General features: G+C 37.9%; 3 protein-coding genes across 9 annotated transcripts in view; all 3 read right to left on the minus strand.

Moving 5' to 3' along the window:
* The window catches only part of LOC107037724 (rho guanine nucleotide exchange factor 12), a 28,530-nt gene extending 18,828 nt beyond the window's left edge, over positions 1-9,702 (minus strand). For 3 of the 7 annotated variants that reach the window (XM_015256427.1, XM_015256426.1, XM_015256425.1), the window contains exons 1-8: positions 9,223-9,702; positions 7,975-8,205; positions 7,791-7,840; positions 7,651-7,708; positions 5,229-5,461; positions 3,454-3,678; positions 2,792-3,067; positions 91-1,465 (exon numbers count right to left, since the gene is read on the minus strand). In XM_015256427.1, the coding sequence (XP_015111913.1) occupies positions 91-1,465; positions 2,792-3,067; positions 3,454-3,678; positions 5,229-5,461; positions 7,651-7,708; positions 7,791-7,840; positions 7,975-8,134 (2,377 nt within the window). In that variant the 5' untranslated portion in view covers positions 8,135-8,205; positions 9,223-9,702. Of the gene's footprint in view, positions 1-90; positions 1,466-2,791; positions 3,068-3,453; positions 3,679-5,228; positions 5,462-5,543; positions 5,659-7,227; positions 7,289-7,650; positions 7,709-7,790; positions 7,841-7,974; positions 8,206-9,222 lie in introns of those variants that run through there. The other 4 variants (XM_015256431.1, XM_015256429.1, XM_015256428.1 and 1 more) reach the window with 3 other exon arrangements.
* A 1,971-nt stretch (positions 9,703-11,673) lies between these two features.
* Positions 11,674-13,704, minus strand: LOC107037675 (tectonic-3). The gene has a single exon (XM_015256334.2). The coding sequence runs from the start codon at positions 13,702-13,704 to the stop codon at positions 11,674-11,676; it is 2,031 nt and encodes a 676-aa protein (XP_015111820.1).
* Positions 13,705-14,405: 701 nt separating this feature from the next.
* On the minus strand, positions 14,406-16,467 carry LOC107037676 (B9 domain-containing protein 2). The gene is made up of 3 exons (XM_015256336.1): positions 16,164-16,467; positions 14,737-14,997; positions 14,406-14,639 (listed from the first exon to the last, which is right to left on the minus strand). The coding sequence occupies exons 1-3, from the start codon at positions 16,249-16,251 to the stop codon at positions 14,461-14,463; spliced, it is 528 nt and encodes a 175-aa protein (XP_015111822.1). The 5' UTR covers positions 16,252-16,467; the 3' UTR covers positions 14,406-14,460.
* Positions 16,468-16,621: the final 154 nt, after the last annotated feature.

Below are 16,621 nucleotides of genomic sequence, written 5' to 3' on the forward strand. Positions count from 1 at the left end.
CCAAACATATAATTTGTTCACCTTTCATGCCATTTCCCGAAAACATAGTTTCTAATTCTGTTCCCTATGAATAATCCCAAAATGACTTACCCAAATGTAGCTGATTCTGATGATAATGATGGGACGACGGAGGTTTCCGTTCAGGTCTGTAAATTCTCTCCATGAGTTTACTGAGAGCATCATTAGCCCTCTCCTTCCTAACCACTGGTCCCGGACAATTCTCCTCCACCACCCTAACACAGGGACGATGAACACTCAACGAACAATCAGTGCACTGATAGCCCTGCGGGCCAATGCCCCCAATAATTAACTGGCAATGATTGCAATACGTAACTGTAAAATACTGATGTGCAGCAAAATGATGTCCTCTAACCGTCATCTTTCGATTTTTAGCTGTAAGTAATCTCGCCTTGATATTCGACTTGTCCTTAGCCACAAATGTTGGTACACGATCAAGTGAAACACATCTAACTTGAAATATTTTCGTCAATATTGTTGCAAGTCCAGCTGCAGTGGTGAATTGACGTAGATCCCCTTGGTCCTTCTCGATATCCTCGAGATATCCCTCCATTTTGGGTAGAAGAAAAGTCTCGATGATTTTAGCCTCTTTGGATTTATCAGACTCACTCTCATCCAGCTGTATGTCACTTGGTCCAAATAGCATGCCCAATCCAGCTGTACGTTTCTGTTGAAAATCAGCCAACTGTTCGTTCAACTCCTCCTTGGCCTTGGCCCTGGCCTTCCAGAATATTTTACGAAGTATTTCCTCTTTGTCCGACTCTTTCAGTAGGACATCGTCAATTTCACGAGCAATGTTCTCGTCTACATTGTTGAGACGAAGGGGGGCACCTGGCACCAGGAAACTCGAGTGAATTTCGTAAGCCCATTTCTTCATTTCTTTAGCGTTTCCCTCTTTGTAGAGATCTGTCACTAGGTAGAACAGCAGACCTGAGGGATCGCTGTTCGATAGTACGTAGTTTATGAAGACCGAGAGGTGAGCGTGGTGCTCCCACAGGCGGGACAGGGACTTGAAGGGGCCGTGATCCTCCAGCTGGCCCACCTCCTGGTCACTCATGTCGTCGTCCTCCATCGACATTATGGGTTGTTGGATTGTGGGAAGTCCTGGGGTCTCTGTGCTGGCTTGACGAGGAGGCGAGGCTGTTGGGAAACTCTCGTTTATGATGCTGTCGTTCAGGGTCGACGATAGGAGGTCGGCATTCTGAGGGGGCTGGGGGTAGGGCGGGGGTGGGGTGCCTGGGGGCGTTATGTGGATTGGATCGTCCAGGTCGATACCACTGTGACGAGTGTGACGGTAGGGGGAGAGGTCACTCATCGATTCGGAGGCTATCAATCTTCTGCTTGCTTCTGAGGAGGATATCGAGGTGCCCAGCTGCTCTGGCGACGACTTTGTTCGCTGGTGCTTGCTCAGGGCTGTTGGGGAGCTCAGGTGGGCCTCCTGGGAGAACTAGAGAGAATTTGGGGTTGGTCAGGGCTTTGTGAATGGCTTTTTTAGGGGAACGTTGGGAAGGGGGAATTTATGCTAGTTTTTTATTTTTATGGAGGAAAGGGGTCATCACTCAGTGGAAATTGGGAGATTTGTATTTTTTTTTCATTTTTTATGTTTTTTATATTTTTAACAGGGTTTTCTCTCAGTGCATTATTAAGAAATAATTGAAAATTCATTAAAATTCTGAGAAAAATTGTATGATATTACAGGCACCTTTGAGCAGTGGGAAATATAATTTACTTGAATTGTCATTATTTCAAATAATTTTTATGGAATTATTGAACAGAAATTTATAGTTTCCACGCATTTTTCCATAAAATTTGGAATTTTCAATAATTAAATTCCTTGAAATTCCAGGAGAACTATCATACAATGAAAATTGGGTTCGATTTCTAAATTACAAATTTTAGAAGACTATAATTTTCTTTCAAAACAGATTTTTCAAATTGCTAGGAATTCAGAGAAATTTCAAAAACTTTTTGAGAAATTTTATACGATTCTGGGAATATATCAGACACTTCTAAGAACTTCTCAACTAGAATAAGAAGTAGAGATAAGAGATCGGTATTAATCAGCATTTCCAATTTATTTGACATGATTACTGATTGTTCAAATACTTTTCAATTTTTTTACGATTACTGATTACTGAAGCAGTGAAAGTTACTCCAAGAATCGCTTATTTGATTTTTAAATGCAAAATTCAATCACAATTGAATATTATAAATTTTGGTACCCCAGGAACTGAATTTCTAGTTTACAAATTTGCAAATATAATTTTTTAGAAGGAAAAGATTCAGTGGAAACTGTTGAAAATTCAAAGAGACTACATGGAAATTTGAAAAGCTTTCTGGAAAATTTTCTAAGAATTCAAGCAATCCTATTGAAATCTCAAGATTTCGGAAAGATACTGAACAATTTAAACAATTTTTCAATTATTTCATACATAATTACCACAAATAATGAGCGAATTTATAAAACAGATATGAAGATATGTAATTATTACGACGATATAATCTATAACAATAAACCTGAGTGATTACCCCTAATTTAAAATGATTCCCTTCCATCCGTTCTCACCATCTCTCCCCATAAATAAAAAGGATAATGGGAATGATAATGCGAAAATATGTACAAATAACAAAAGCAAAACTCAAGATACAAACATCAAAGGATAAACCAATAGAATGCTTTCGTCCCCCACAAGTTAATTCAGCTAAGGTAATTGGGATCATAGTGTGTCTCCTCGGTATTCTGGTGTTAAATTTTCACCTGATCACTACTTACAGAGTTAGGGATGCCGTGACTGATGGTTGGGGCCGTTAAATGAGTCAGCAGATGTCGCTCCGTCTCTAACTGTCCGGACTGTATAATATTATGTGTATTTGAGGTGGGTGGAGGTCGTGGAGGTAATGGAGGTGGGGAAAGACTCTGGACAGGCAGGGATTTACGTGATGGCAATGGTGGTGGTACATCACTGGTTTGTCCAGTGACACCACCACCACCCATTGTGCCTGGATAGTGCCCAGGGGGAGACGAAGCATTTGTTACCAACGAGCAAGGCTGTAAGACAACAAAAAGCAGGTTAACAAAAAAAAATTTGAACGAAAATTAATGAAAAATCATACGAAATAAATACTAAATCGACGAATAAATGGGGTCAACTGTCATTGAATTCAGTAGTCAAAGAGGATGAGACTGTTTCACTTCAGATATTCGAGTGAAATTTATTTTTTTCAGGCTTTTACTGAATTTAATAAAGGAATTTTTAATTGGGATGGATCGAAGCTTTCGGATCAAGTTAAAGTGTACAAATTTATGGGATGACCAATCACTTTTCTACGTTTGAGAATAATGTACAGGATTAATATCTAGATTAAACACTAGGAAGCTGTTTACTCGGCCCAAATATCACTGAATACTTCAGGGATTGGAGAGTTGTGAATCACCTGATCGCTGGGTGTCATTGCTGCCAATTCCTCCTGCAGCTTTCGAACTCTTCGTTCAGCCCCAGCCAACTCTGATTGCAGGTTAACAATGCTCGAGGTATTTCCAGAACTCACTCCAGCCTTTGCCAAGTCACTTCGAAGCTTGTCGACGTAGCTCTGCTCTTTCTCCAGCATCAGTTGGAAGGTGTTAACCCTTTGAGCATCCATTTGCCTCTTTTTCTCATGCTAGAGTGATATAAAATGAATTGGGATTTTTTATTGCTATTGGAAATTGATTGGGAATTGATTATTTCAAATGACTTTGTGAAAATTTTACAAACTTTCTAGAAGTTTTGTAAGATTTCGAGCAATTTTATTGTAATATCGAGATTTTGTAAATCTATCAGAGAATTTAAATAATTTTATAACGAGAGTATGAGGAGAAGATGCTGCAAGTGATCTTTGCCAAATATTTTCGAGTTAATCCATGTATAATTCACAATGAATAATTAATGAGTTTTAAAAAACAGACATGCATAAAACATTTGCTTCAGAGAGATGTAGAATAGAGTGATATAAAATGAATTATTTGAATGCGGAATTAATTGGAAATTCAAGTAAGGGAATTCTCGTACTCCTCTAAAAAATCGAGAATTTCATTGAATCCTTCTGGGAATTTCAGTGAAATTAAAAATTTCATAATTATATTTCTCCCAAATCGAATAAATTGAATTGCCTATGAAATTTCAGTATGTTTCTAACCATGCACTGCGAGAAAATTTTGGTAAATCCTCCAATTTTGTATTGAGTGATTTTCTCCATCAAAATTAAAATCGTGGAAAATTAAATGGAAAAATTTACGGAAACTATAAATGCCAGTTGAATTATTTCATGAGATTGAGGGGAGCGTGGGGTAAAATCGACACTTTAAACTTTTTTAAAGATATTCATAACTCAGAAACAGATTTATCAATTCAGCTCAGTCTAAGCTCATCACAAAGAGGAATCATTGTTTTCCAATTGAAAAATAAAACTATTCCATTTCATGAACAATTCAACACGTCATGAATATTTCAAAAAAAGTTAAGTGTCCATTTTACGCTACCCTCCCATAATAGAAATAATAAAAATTCAGATCAATATATTTTGGAATATTGAATTAATCGAAAATATAAGTGATTTGGGAAATTCTCATGCTGCTGCTGCTAAAAAATTTGGAATTTCATAGAATTTTCTTCTGAATTTTAAGGAAATTCTGAATTTTATGATTATTTTTCTCCCGAATTGAATTAAATAAACTGTTCACGAAATTTCAATTTTCTCTAACAATATATAAGTTGACAATGCAAAAGTTAAAATCCTCCCAATTTTTATTCAGTGAACCCTCCCTCAACCATCAAAATTTAAACCTGCAGCATCCATTTCCACTTCCACATAACTTCTTCATTATTTTTTGTAATATTACAAAAAGTAATGATGAATGTCCATGCCTTTTTAAAATATAGTAATAATCCTAGTCATTCAGACCTATAAATATTTTCAAAAAGTTGATTTTGACTACTGGCCAGTTTTCAATAAATATCTCGAAATCTAAGGGAGATGGCAAAATTTATGACATGGCCTTTTTTGTAGTACTCAATCCGCTCTACAAAAAAGGTCATTATGAAAAGTCCGTTATCTCCCTTAAATTCGGAGATATTCCTCGAAAACTGAGCTAAGTCAACTACGGGTTAAGTTGATTTGAACCGTTTTACCGCTTCGCTACTGAATTCGATTTTTTCCACATCAACACTTACATCAACAGGCTGAGGTCCAGTGATACGAGTGGAACAAGGTGCACCACCAGCGGGAGCAGTGGCTGCACGATGTAACGAAGTGGCTGATTGCGATGGTGACACCATTGATCCAGAGGGTGTCAAGCTGGTTGGCCTCTGCTGTCCTTCGTGTATCCCAGTGGACCTCACTGGATGATTCGCCAATGTCGCAAGAACTGGGTCTGGCTGCACCGTCAAAACCACCTGCGTCGATGCTGCGCAAAAAATTTCCAAATAACAATCAGAACTTACATAACCAATAGGTATTGTCACTATCAACGGATTATCATCAGTTACATCTTCTCGATTAATATCTGCGAGTGTGGAATCTCGGAGTGATCGTCATCGACTGAACTGTCTCCATCAAAGACTCGAAATACAGGAAAAAAAAAACATCTCGTTGTGCTGAGAAAACCCAGGTGTATATTAATATGAATGACGTATTGAGGCGTTTACACGTGTTGACATTGTGTGTGAGCTCTTCCGAGGTGAACTCATTGCCAATCGCTAGATGTAACATCTCTTCAGGTATTTCCATTTCCAAAAAATTGAAATCGATAATTGATTTCAATATATATTAAGGATGCTTTGATTTTTATTTTTTGAGTCTTCCAATATGTGAATTATCAATCCGAAGATAAATCCTATAATAGGCCATGGACTAGAAGAAACTGTTTTTTTTTCTCATTTTATCAGCTACTGCCACTAATTTCCCTTGATTATGAGAAATGTTGGATTTATATGTTCTCTTGTTAGTCTAAAAAATTACAGAATTGTCCTCGAACTGAAAAAACTCAAATTTCTATTTTTGAAGAATGGATAAACATCCTTAATTCCTGAGTATGCGTTTTTTAAATCGACATTTGACCCATATTAAAGATGTTGTTATTTTTATTTTTGAGACTTCTAATAGGTGAATTATCAATCCGGAGCTAAATTGAATAAGAACTTATGTACAAGAAGAAATTGGTTTATTTCATATCGTCCAAGCTACTGCAACTAATTTTTCTTAATTATCAGAAATGTTGGTTGTACATGTTCTCTTGTTGGACTAAAAAATTACAGCATTTTTCTCGGACTGAAAAAACCAAAATTTCCATTTTTGAAAAATGGAGAAACATCCTTAATCCCTGAGTATGATTTTTTTAAATCGAAAATTGACCTATATTAAGGATGTCTTTACTTTTATTTGTAGAGTCTTCCAATAGGTGAATTATTAATGCGGAGATTAATCTAATAAAAGCCCATGTATAAGAAGAAATTGGTTTATTTCATTTCGTCAAATCTATTGCAACTAATTTTCCTTAATGATCGGAAATGTTGGTTTCATATGTTGTGTTATCAGTGTACAAATTTACAAGACTTTCCTTGAAATAAAAAAACGAAAAAATTATATGTTTGAAAAATTGGTAAACATCCTTAATCCCCGAGTAATAAGATTCCACTAAACTCCACGTAACGATTGTAACGATAAAATCCACAATCCGTATGTTGATTTCAAAAAAGTTAAAAATGACAATTGACCCACATATTAAAGATGTTTTTATTTTCATTTTTTTTGTCTTCCAGTAGTTGAATGGATCAATCTTTGATTCCGTCAAAACTACAAAATCTCCTTAATTATCAGATAATATTTTCCATCAGTCGGAAAGCGGTAAAACGGTTTAAGTCGATTTCAGTGTTCAATGAATATCTCGAAATCTACGACAGATAGGAAATTTTTTATTATAACCCTTTTTGCAGCGCCCAATTCGCTCTACAAAAAAGGTGATTACAAAAACCTCCCTTAGATTCGGATATATTCCTCAAGATAGCTAAATCGACTTGAACTATTTTACCGCTTCGCTACTCATGTTCTCCTATCAGTCTAAAAAATTACAAAATTTTCCTCAAACTAAAAGAACGAAAAAAATCATATATTTGAAAAATGGATGAACATCCTTAATCCTCAATTAACAATATTCTCCTGATCTCCACGTACCTCTCATAACGCCAAAACCCGCAAAACATCGAGCCACAAAATGTTATCCAAACTTGAAACAAACAATACGAAGCAGCACATACCACTCCACATATTTCCTCAATAAAAACATAAACGAAATGACCGAGGATGCTCGTCACCGCTATAAACACGTGTTTACATCATAGTAGTCACAGCTGATAATATTTATTACCGTACAATGCACATAAGCAGCATTCAACACTCTCGATCGACGTTAAATTAGAAAGATGAAGCCGAAACTAGCAGAATAAATTGAATTCACTGAACAGTAATTTATCGAATTTAATCCACTCGAGCCCAGAGGTGTCCCCAAAAAATCCCTCAACTCGAATCTTCCACTTCCCCCAATTCCACCAGCTTCAACTTCACAATAAAACTTCAACAAGAATATAAAATACTCACACTTTATCAACTCGACGACGTCCGTGTGCACTGACTGCATAACGTTGACTCCATTCACCTATCAAATTGCGAAACATTAAAATACCACGAAAAAAAAAGAATAAACAAATAAGCGAAATGAAAGAGGGAATGACACCCACCTTGAGTATTCTATCGCCGGCAACGAGACCAGCCCTAGCAGCAGCACCACCTACAAGTTCCGTTAACAATCACTATCTATCACATATCTAATACATCCTCATCGTTATTGAAATACCAACTGAAGCCTTTTAAATCAGCAAAACAACGATAACACATTGACAAGGATAATTAATGATGATTTACCCTCTTTAACTGACTGGACGTAGACAGGATTATCGCCAGATACTTTCATTCCGTAACCAGCATCATCTTTGTAGACAACTAGAGTTGCAACGGGCAGTGGTTCCTGTCCAACTTTACCAGCACCGACGGCCCGGCGCAACGGTGTTGTCGTTCCATTCATCCCTCTTCTTTAATCCCGCCACACCTTTATCGCCCTTTTTCACCTCGACATCGACTGATTATTCATGGACCCTATTCACAGGATTATTATGGATTATAGCGTTAGATTATCCCGCCGATATTCGGTGCATCGATTTTTATTTATTTTATTCTTCGTGATTTGGAGAAGTTTTGAATTCACAGAGATGGCCTTTAATTAGCGATAACTCGGGAACGGCAGAGTGAAATTTTCCCATTTTTTTTTCATTCTCGAGGTATTTCTTCAAGCTTCAAAATGAGACGTGACGCCTCCGAATCAAATTAGTTGGTCCCGACATATTTTCGATAAACGAAAATATCAGTTTTGAAGGGTTTAAATTCAATGGGATAAAACCGACGGTTTCAACCAGCGATAACTCGAGAACGGCAGAGTGAAATTTCCCTACTTTTTTTCATTCCTGAGGTATTTCTTTAAGCTTCAAAATGAGACGTGAGGCTTCCGAATCGAATCATTTGGTTCCGAGATATCTTCGAATAACGAAAACATTATTTTTGAAGGATTTGATAAAACCGATAAAACCGACGGTTTCAACCAGCGATAACTCGAGAACAGCAGAGTGGAATTTCCGTATTTTTTTTTAATTCTCGAGTCATTTTTTCAGGCTTCAAAACGATACGTGACCCGTCCAAATCGAATCGTTCACTCCTAAGATATCGTCTCCCAAACAAACCCCGTATTCTCACGTCACCCCGAAAATGTTATCATCACATTTAATCACTCGTCTAATTGAATGGAACTAATTCTCTGGTTTACGCGAGTCAATTTGACACCTCCGCCTCCTAATAGCTCCACCATTCGTGCGCGAACGGACGCAATACATGTGGTGATAAAGCCCGAGAGACATTTGACAGTTGGCTTCACCTTGGTGGCCGTCGGCAGACTTCTTAGGATTGGTTTTATCGTACTAATGAGTACTTCCGAGGTCAAGCGATGGGATTGATATGATGCACGGTACAATCGAGATGGACATATGATCTGACCCGTGATTTTAATCGTCTTATCAACGTTTTTATCATTCATTCATTTGGTATTTTTGTTTGGGCACTCACCTCTCATCTAGACGTTTGGGATCCCCCAGGAGTCCGGGTTATCTCGCACTTGTGGGGCTATACTACTACAGCTTTGTCAGAGTATACACTTATCATTTTATGTACACAAAATAGGGGAGTAGCTGCATCAAAACACCACATGTAGACGGTCAATTCGAGTGCATTATTTTTCACCACTGGCCACTTTCACACTGCACGGCGGTGACGCGCTATCATAATCCATAATAAAGAAAATACAAAAAATAGGTGTTTTTTTTTCTTAATCCAGCGACTGGGTGTTTGATCCCGTTTGTTTTACCACTGAGGTGGGAATGGGGGGCCTCGATTGTTAGAGGAGTCGAGAACACTTGATAGGATAGGCACTGCAGGTTTCCAACGTTTGCTCAAACACCTGATGATAATTGGGTTGTTTTGTTTTATTGAATTTTCGTGGGGAGAGGAATAAATATTTCAGTAACTAGTGACAGCCATCTTGTTTCCCCGGTGGGATCTCCTCCCTTTCGCACACGACTGTCCGCGCAACTTAGGTTTTGGAGTCTGTACGCAGACTGGGCTTTACCGATCCGAGGGCCGGGAACGTCAGAGGGAGCTGGTTGATTTGAAATTAGTTTGGAGGTTTTTTGTTTACAAATGGAAGAATTGTATTCGTTAAATCCGAAATTTTAGGTTTTTTGGGTCAGGATAACTAATTTTGACCGAAGGAGTTCGAATATGATATTTTTACAGCATGCCAGGATGTATATATGTATGTGTGTGTGTCTATGGGTTTGTGACCGATCGTTTTTCGACGATAACTGAAAAACTAATTTTCATCACGCTGTGCGAAAAAGTAACTTTTTAGACACGCTTCGCGTGCCTAAAACGTCCCTTTTCCACACATTGTAATGAAAAATGTCGTTCGATACTCGTGGGAAAAGTATTTTTTGGCTCGTGGGAAGTTTATAGCACGAGCCGAAGGCGAGTATACTATATTTAAGGCCTGGCTGGTTTATCTTTCGAACGTGATCTTGATTGTTCTTTTTATTTTTATAATCTGAAATGATCTCCAAATGCTATTCAGTTTTACATAGCCCCGGAGTCTCCAAAAATTATGATTGTACAATCAAAAAAATGTTGAATAAAAGCAGAACATTTTCAAAGAGCGTTTTGAATAATATTGAGAAATAAATCCAATAGAGAGGAAATTGCAAATTAATAATTTGATGCATCTAATGGCTGTCCGGTCATCATTTGTCACAGTAGTCAATGGCTATCAGATCGTTAGTTACCATGATAAATTATCCATTCACTATTTCCTATCGGACTTATTTCTCAATCTTTATTAAAAATGCTCTTTGAAAACGTTCAGTTTTTTTTCTATTTTTTTTTATTGTACAACCATAATTTTTAGGGACTCCTGCGTGATGTAAAATCCAATGGGAATTGTGATATATTTTACATTATGGGGATGGAAAAACAATCGAGACAACGTTCGAAAGATAATCCACCCGGGCCTTAAACGAATCCAAATGTGATTTAAAATATTCGTCCTTTGTTTTTTTTTCGTTATTTTACATCGCTTCGACTCCGTTAGGGTATACTGCGATGATGATCAAGACTTTAAATGGTTAGATCGCACCATTCTATCCGGCCGGGATTTGAACTCGGAACCTTTCGCATGTGAGGTAACGAACTTACCCACTGCACCAAGCCACCGGGTATATAAAAAAAATAAATAAAAAAAAAAAAATCTTCCAAATGCTATTACGACCGAGCTCGAGCATGAGATTGATTGCATTATCTGTCGTTGAAAAACATTGTTTTGAAACCAATATTCAAAGGAAGGGAAACGAAATTAACGTTGAAGCAGTGTCGCCAACGTTAAGGTAATGTTGGCCATTAACGTTGGACAATGTTGGCCGCCAACATTGGGGCAGTGCTGGCTCCCAGCGTTGGGGCAATGTTGAAATCAATGGATCTATTGGTGAAAAAATTGATTTTGAAACCAATATTCAAGGAAAGGTAAAAAAATTTAACGTTGGAGTCATGTTGGCTGCCAACGCTGGAGCAATGTTGCCGACCAACGTTGGAACAATGTTGGCTACCAATGTTGGGGCAATGTCGGCTGCCAACGTTGGAGAAATGTTGAATTCAATGAATCATTGAATTCAATTTACAAAGTATCGTCATATAAATTCCTTTCAGAAGCAAATTGCTAATTTATAAGCAAAAATATATTAACAATATTGTGACGAACGCAATTTCCCACTTGGTTTTTTAAATTCGTTTACTGCAAAAGGGTTGAATGGAGAGATTAAATCGAGGTTTTTACAAAGTTTATGAAAAAGTTTTTTTTATGGAAACCCAAATTGTTTTAGTGATATTGTATAAATTTTATACAGTTAAATACCCTCAGACCTTCTTAGCGCAATTTTAAATCTTCTAAAGCCCCTGAAGCCGACCTGACGTTCATCAAATCATCGCATATAAAATTGAACAAAAGCTGAAGTAATATAATCCATTAAATCGATTCCCCCCCGCTCTGCTATAAGTACTACCACTGAGGAAAGGATAGAAGAAATCATAAGGCAAACTAATATCCAGATTTGGTCCACCAGCGTAATAGTACATCGAAGGGTTCGAGATATCATGGAACACCACATAACTAACAACCTCAGCCTCCAATCTCTCAACACAATCATCACCACTGCACTTATCCCAGTGAGCCTGACTCGCCTCCCCCAGAGTGATCCCCACCCCTATAATCTTATAATGGTCCTTGTCATCTATCTTCGGTAGAACCGAATACAACACATCAATCCTCACCGATTTAATCACCCCCACGCAAATGGTCTCATCCCCAAAGACCTCTGTATTCGCGTTATTCCGAGGGATTTTGTTCAGGAGAACCTGCGTCCAATGGGTGACATTACTCGAGGTATTGCTAGCCTTCGAGACATGAATTTTGTACTGCTCAATTTGGGAAACATTCACTAAAGTGTCTCCAAACAGTCTTTCCAGTATTTTCTCCTGGAGTTTGACACAAGATTTCGACGAGAAATCATTCGTCGTCAGTGATACTGAGCACTTGGACTTGATATCCTCCCCAAATCCAACGATCAACTTCTCCTCTTCGTTCTTGTAGCATTTCCCATCCTTTCCTCCCAGTGGAATCTTCAATACACTACTCGTCGTATTAATTACAATTTCATTCAGAACATTAGTCTTCGTGATGTTCGATGTTACCAACGTTCCGATGATTATCGGCTTCCCAATAAGGTACCCTGGATTCCCACTCCTCGCCACAACTCCTCCCTTCCTATCAAACTCATTAATCCACTCATATTTCACCTGAAAGTACTGATGAAAACTCCTGGAGGTGTTCCCCACCTCTACGAACACTCTCGCCCTCTGAATTCCACTCGTCCCATTGTGATGAATGACATACGTAACACGTCTTACAACATTACTGCAGACTCCACCATCACAGAGACCCTTCGGTGAAACAGTTCCATTACAAACCCCTGAATTCCCACAAAATCTGGAATCAATGGGGATGCAGACGTTTCTGGAGCACTCAGAGTCCCTTATCGTGACATTCTTCATGAATAAAGAGTTGGAAATCAACGAGATGTTCGTGAAAGTTTCACTGAACAAGAATTTATTAGAATTGGAGAGTTGAGTCTGAAGACAGACGGACTGGAAGTCCTCCAAGTACTTCAAACTCTTTCGAGACGAACATTGCCCAGTGAATCCAGTACTTGGAACGTCGACAGTTCGCATCGATTTATTGTCATATGTTCTCAGTAAATCTCCGTGGACATAAGGCGCATTGGCCTTGAATTTCTCCAGCTCCTGGGTCTCCTCCTCCTGCCATTGGAAGGACAACGGTGTCGACTCGTCTTCCTCATGGGCTTTCAGTACCTCCTCGAAATTCCTACGATTCTGCACTTCAATTGTTGTGATGGAAGTATAGAAAGGGGGAAGATTGTCGTGGGATATGCAGAATAAATTGTCTGCCAGTCGATCGAGAATAAAATCAGTTCTATTCTTCTTTATGAAGTCTGTTCTGTAGCAGTAACGACTGTCATACAGTTTTGTTGCTTGGTTGTAGTCGTAGCAGTGGGAGAAGACTGAGAGCTGGTACTCCTTACAGTCGAGGTCACAGCAGCAGTTTATGTCGCAGGTAGAGGGCAGAAGATCGCAGGGGCAGGCGTTCCCTGCAGGATTCAGTTCGATTGAGTTTGGCTTTAGGTCAGTCTCCACTGGGGGGTCAGGCGCACGTGGGGTTGGCTTCAGGGTCGATATGTTGAGGAAGTTCTTGACAAACTCCTCCTCGTCGTAGTCGCTGTCCGATGTGTTGACGTGGAGGATTGATGAGGAGTTTATGCACGTTCCCTCGTTGTCACATATTGTGTCGATGGTTGGGGCTTGTTGAACTGTGGAGATGATGAAAGTCGTGGGGAGTAGGAGGAGGCAGATATAAGCTGGTGTCGACTGCATTTTTGTCAGTTTAGAATGGTTTTCGTCTACCAGTGTAAGTTCGTGAACATTTATATTTCCCACGATGATGAATTTTTGCAACGATAATTAGAGAACCGCATACACGACAAATTTGTCTTGTAGAATGTGCACTTTGTTTTTCGTGCAGTTTAATGTTTTTTTTCAATAGTTTATTGATCATTGGGGTTTTAGCCAGAGGAATCAATAAAACTTGAGGAAAGTAAGAGAGGGCAGATCCAAGCAGGTGTCGACTGCATTTTCGTCAATTTAGAATATTTTTTTATGAAACAATAGGGTCTAGGTTCTCGATATTGACTGCAAATTAAACACTGTTTTTCACAATGATGAATTTTTCCAGCGATAATTAGAAAACCGCATACACGATAAATTTGTCTTGTAGAACGAACACTTGAGTTTAATGTTTTTTTCAATCGTTTATTGGTGATTGGGGTTTTGATTCAGAGTAGGTAGAGGCAGATCCAAGCAGGTGTCGACTGCACTTTCATCAGTTTAGAATGGTTTTCCTCTACCAGTGTTAGTTAGTGAATATAATTTCACTTTTTTCATGAAATCACAGTGTCCAGGCTCTCGATATTGACCACTGATTGATCACTAATGTTTTTAACAATGATCAATTTTCCCAGCGATACTTAGAGAACCACATACATGACAAATTTGTCTTGCTGAGCATACACTATTTCTCGTCCAGTTTAAGATGTTTTTTTTCAACTGTTTATTGATTATTAGGGTTTCTATTCAGAGAAAACAGCCGAATTTATTGAAATTCTGCGTCAAAATGTGGAACTCTAGGTGCACGGTCCCCATGCTCTCAGTCAGTAGTTCAAATCTATCAGTTCCATTAGTCAAGAGATTTGGAGTTTTCAGTTGCAGGCTCATTCCCAGGAAACGATCTCTCAAGCGATCCTGCCAGTTACCTGAATTCAAAAATCAAATGAGTTCATGAATAAAATCATGAGTGGGAAAATAAAGAATTGATTTTTTTTTATTGTGAAAGAGGATTGGGTTCTTTACCGATGGGTTTCCACGTGTGGCACTTGACCTCGTGAAAGCCAGGAGTTAAGGGCACAGGGCAGATCCCGTAAGCGATGAATAAAATGCGTCCATAGTTATCTCGACAGAACACTTGGATCAGGAGCTTCGGTGCCCCCTGGATTGACTGGGTTGAGTAATGGAGATCAATAGGATGACTCCAGGTTGGCTTTCCTGTATAGAGGTTCTGGCATTCTTGAGTCTGACCCTCGGGGTTTCCATTTATCAGTTTCCAGCCGTTACCTGGAACACCAATGTATCATCATCACGGATTATTTTTGTGGCAGATATTTAAAAGTTTTGTGTATCTCAGGACATAACTAAAGGGCATTTAAATCAAATCAAAATATTTGTGTAAATTCCAAATGAGATTCCTGAAAAAAAATAATAGGATTTCTGCCAGGATTTCATGGGTGTCGCACCCCTTGCTTCTATTCAGGGAGAATTGAGGTAAAAGTAACCATTTCGAAACAAAAATAATTCTTGTAAAAATCGTACGATTTGAATGAATTAAATTTTATTCTAAACTTCGGAAAAATACCTTTGAAATTAAAGAAAAAATCGTTGAATTCCAGACAAAAATAGTCTGCTGAATAAAGAGTAATACATTATTTTAGGATTTTAAGAGGCAATGGAATTTACCATCGGAGTAGAAATTGGATTCCAAGTTTTTTCGTCGTCAGACGACTATTTAGCAAATCTCAAATGCTTACATAACCAATGATCTTGGTAACTATAGTGTAAAAATTTTGATTTTGTTGAATAATCGTCTGACGACGAATAGACTTGCAATCTAGTTTCTACTCCGATGGTAAGTTCCATTGCCTCTTTAAAGGCCTCAAAATAAGATTTTGAAAGGCCTCACCTGTGAAAAATTTTTATAGAAAAACGTAGCGCATTCGCTAGACAATTCTATTGAATTTCTATAGAAAATTTTCTGTAGAACAAGTCAATAGAATTCGATTTTTCTATACAACTTATTCTATTGAGATATTTCCAATAGAATTTCCTCGGTTCAAATTTTCTGTTTTTTTTTGTTTGATTTTCTTAATGATAAGAAAAGAGAAATACAATGAAAAAAAGCTTGGAAAATTCCAGAAGGATAGGAAAATCGAGTGGAATTAACTTTTTCTGTAGAATATTTTCTACTGATCATTTCAATAGAATCAGCCAAAAACTATAAAAGAAAATTCTATAAAAATCCAATTGAATTGTCGCGCGAATTCACTAGATTTTCCTATTAAATTTTTTAGTTCGTGCTTAATTTGAAACATTCAAGGTCTCAAATTTACACTTGAAAGTTTTAATTTGAAACATTTCAACATTTCAAAAGAGACTTTCAAAAGTCTCAATTTGAGGTCATAAGTTTGAATAATGTTTTTCTTCGCCTCTTTAGCCCTAATTATTACCTGCATGAAAGCTCCACTTGCAGAACAATGTAGCTTGTTTAAAATTCTCAGCATATGCAAGCTCACCGAAGACATGAAGTTCTGCCATAGTCTTGCAACATCTTCACCCCTTTACTATCCATAAATTATCATCACCATAGGAAATAAACTGTTGAAACGTTTTACATTCCTGAGAGACACATGTCTACCCCAGACGTTAATTCATGATAATTAACTTGAAAGATCCATCAAAATTATCTTTCATTATATTATTCACCTCAGACACTCAACAATTAATTCATCAACGTAAAATGCACAGTAAACAATTGATGTCATGTCAAGTCCATTGGTTACGCTTTTCCGACTCACGTTGCCATGACAACAGCTGCAACGACCAATAGGAAACGCCAGAACTGTTGTTGGTCATTTAGATTTCTACTTTACCAAACTCAGCTGTCAAACGTGTAAACATGTCAATG

The sequence above is a fragment of the Diachasma alloeum genome, unplaced genomic scaffold (assembly GCF_001412515.2).
Source record: "Diachasma alloeum isolate Michigan unplaced genomic scaffold, Dall2.0 Dall_scaffold_00269, whole genome shotgun sequence".
In the NCBI taxonomy this organism is placed as follows: domain Eukaryota; kingdom Metazoa; phylum Arthropoda; class Insecta; order Hymenoptera; family Braconidae; genus Diachasma; species Diachasma alloeum.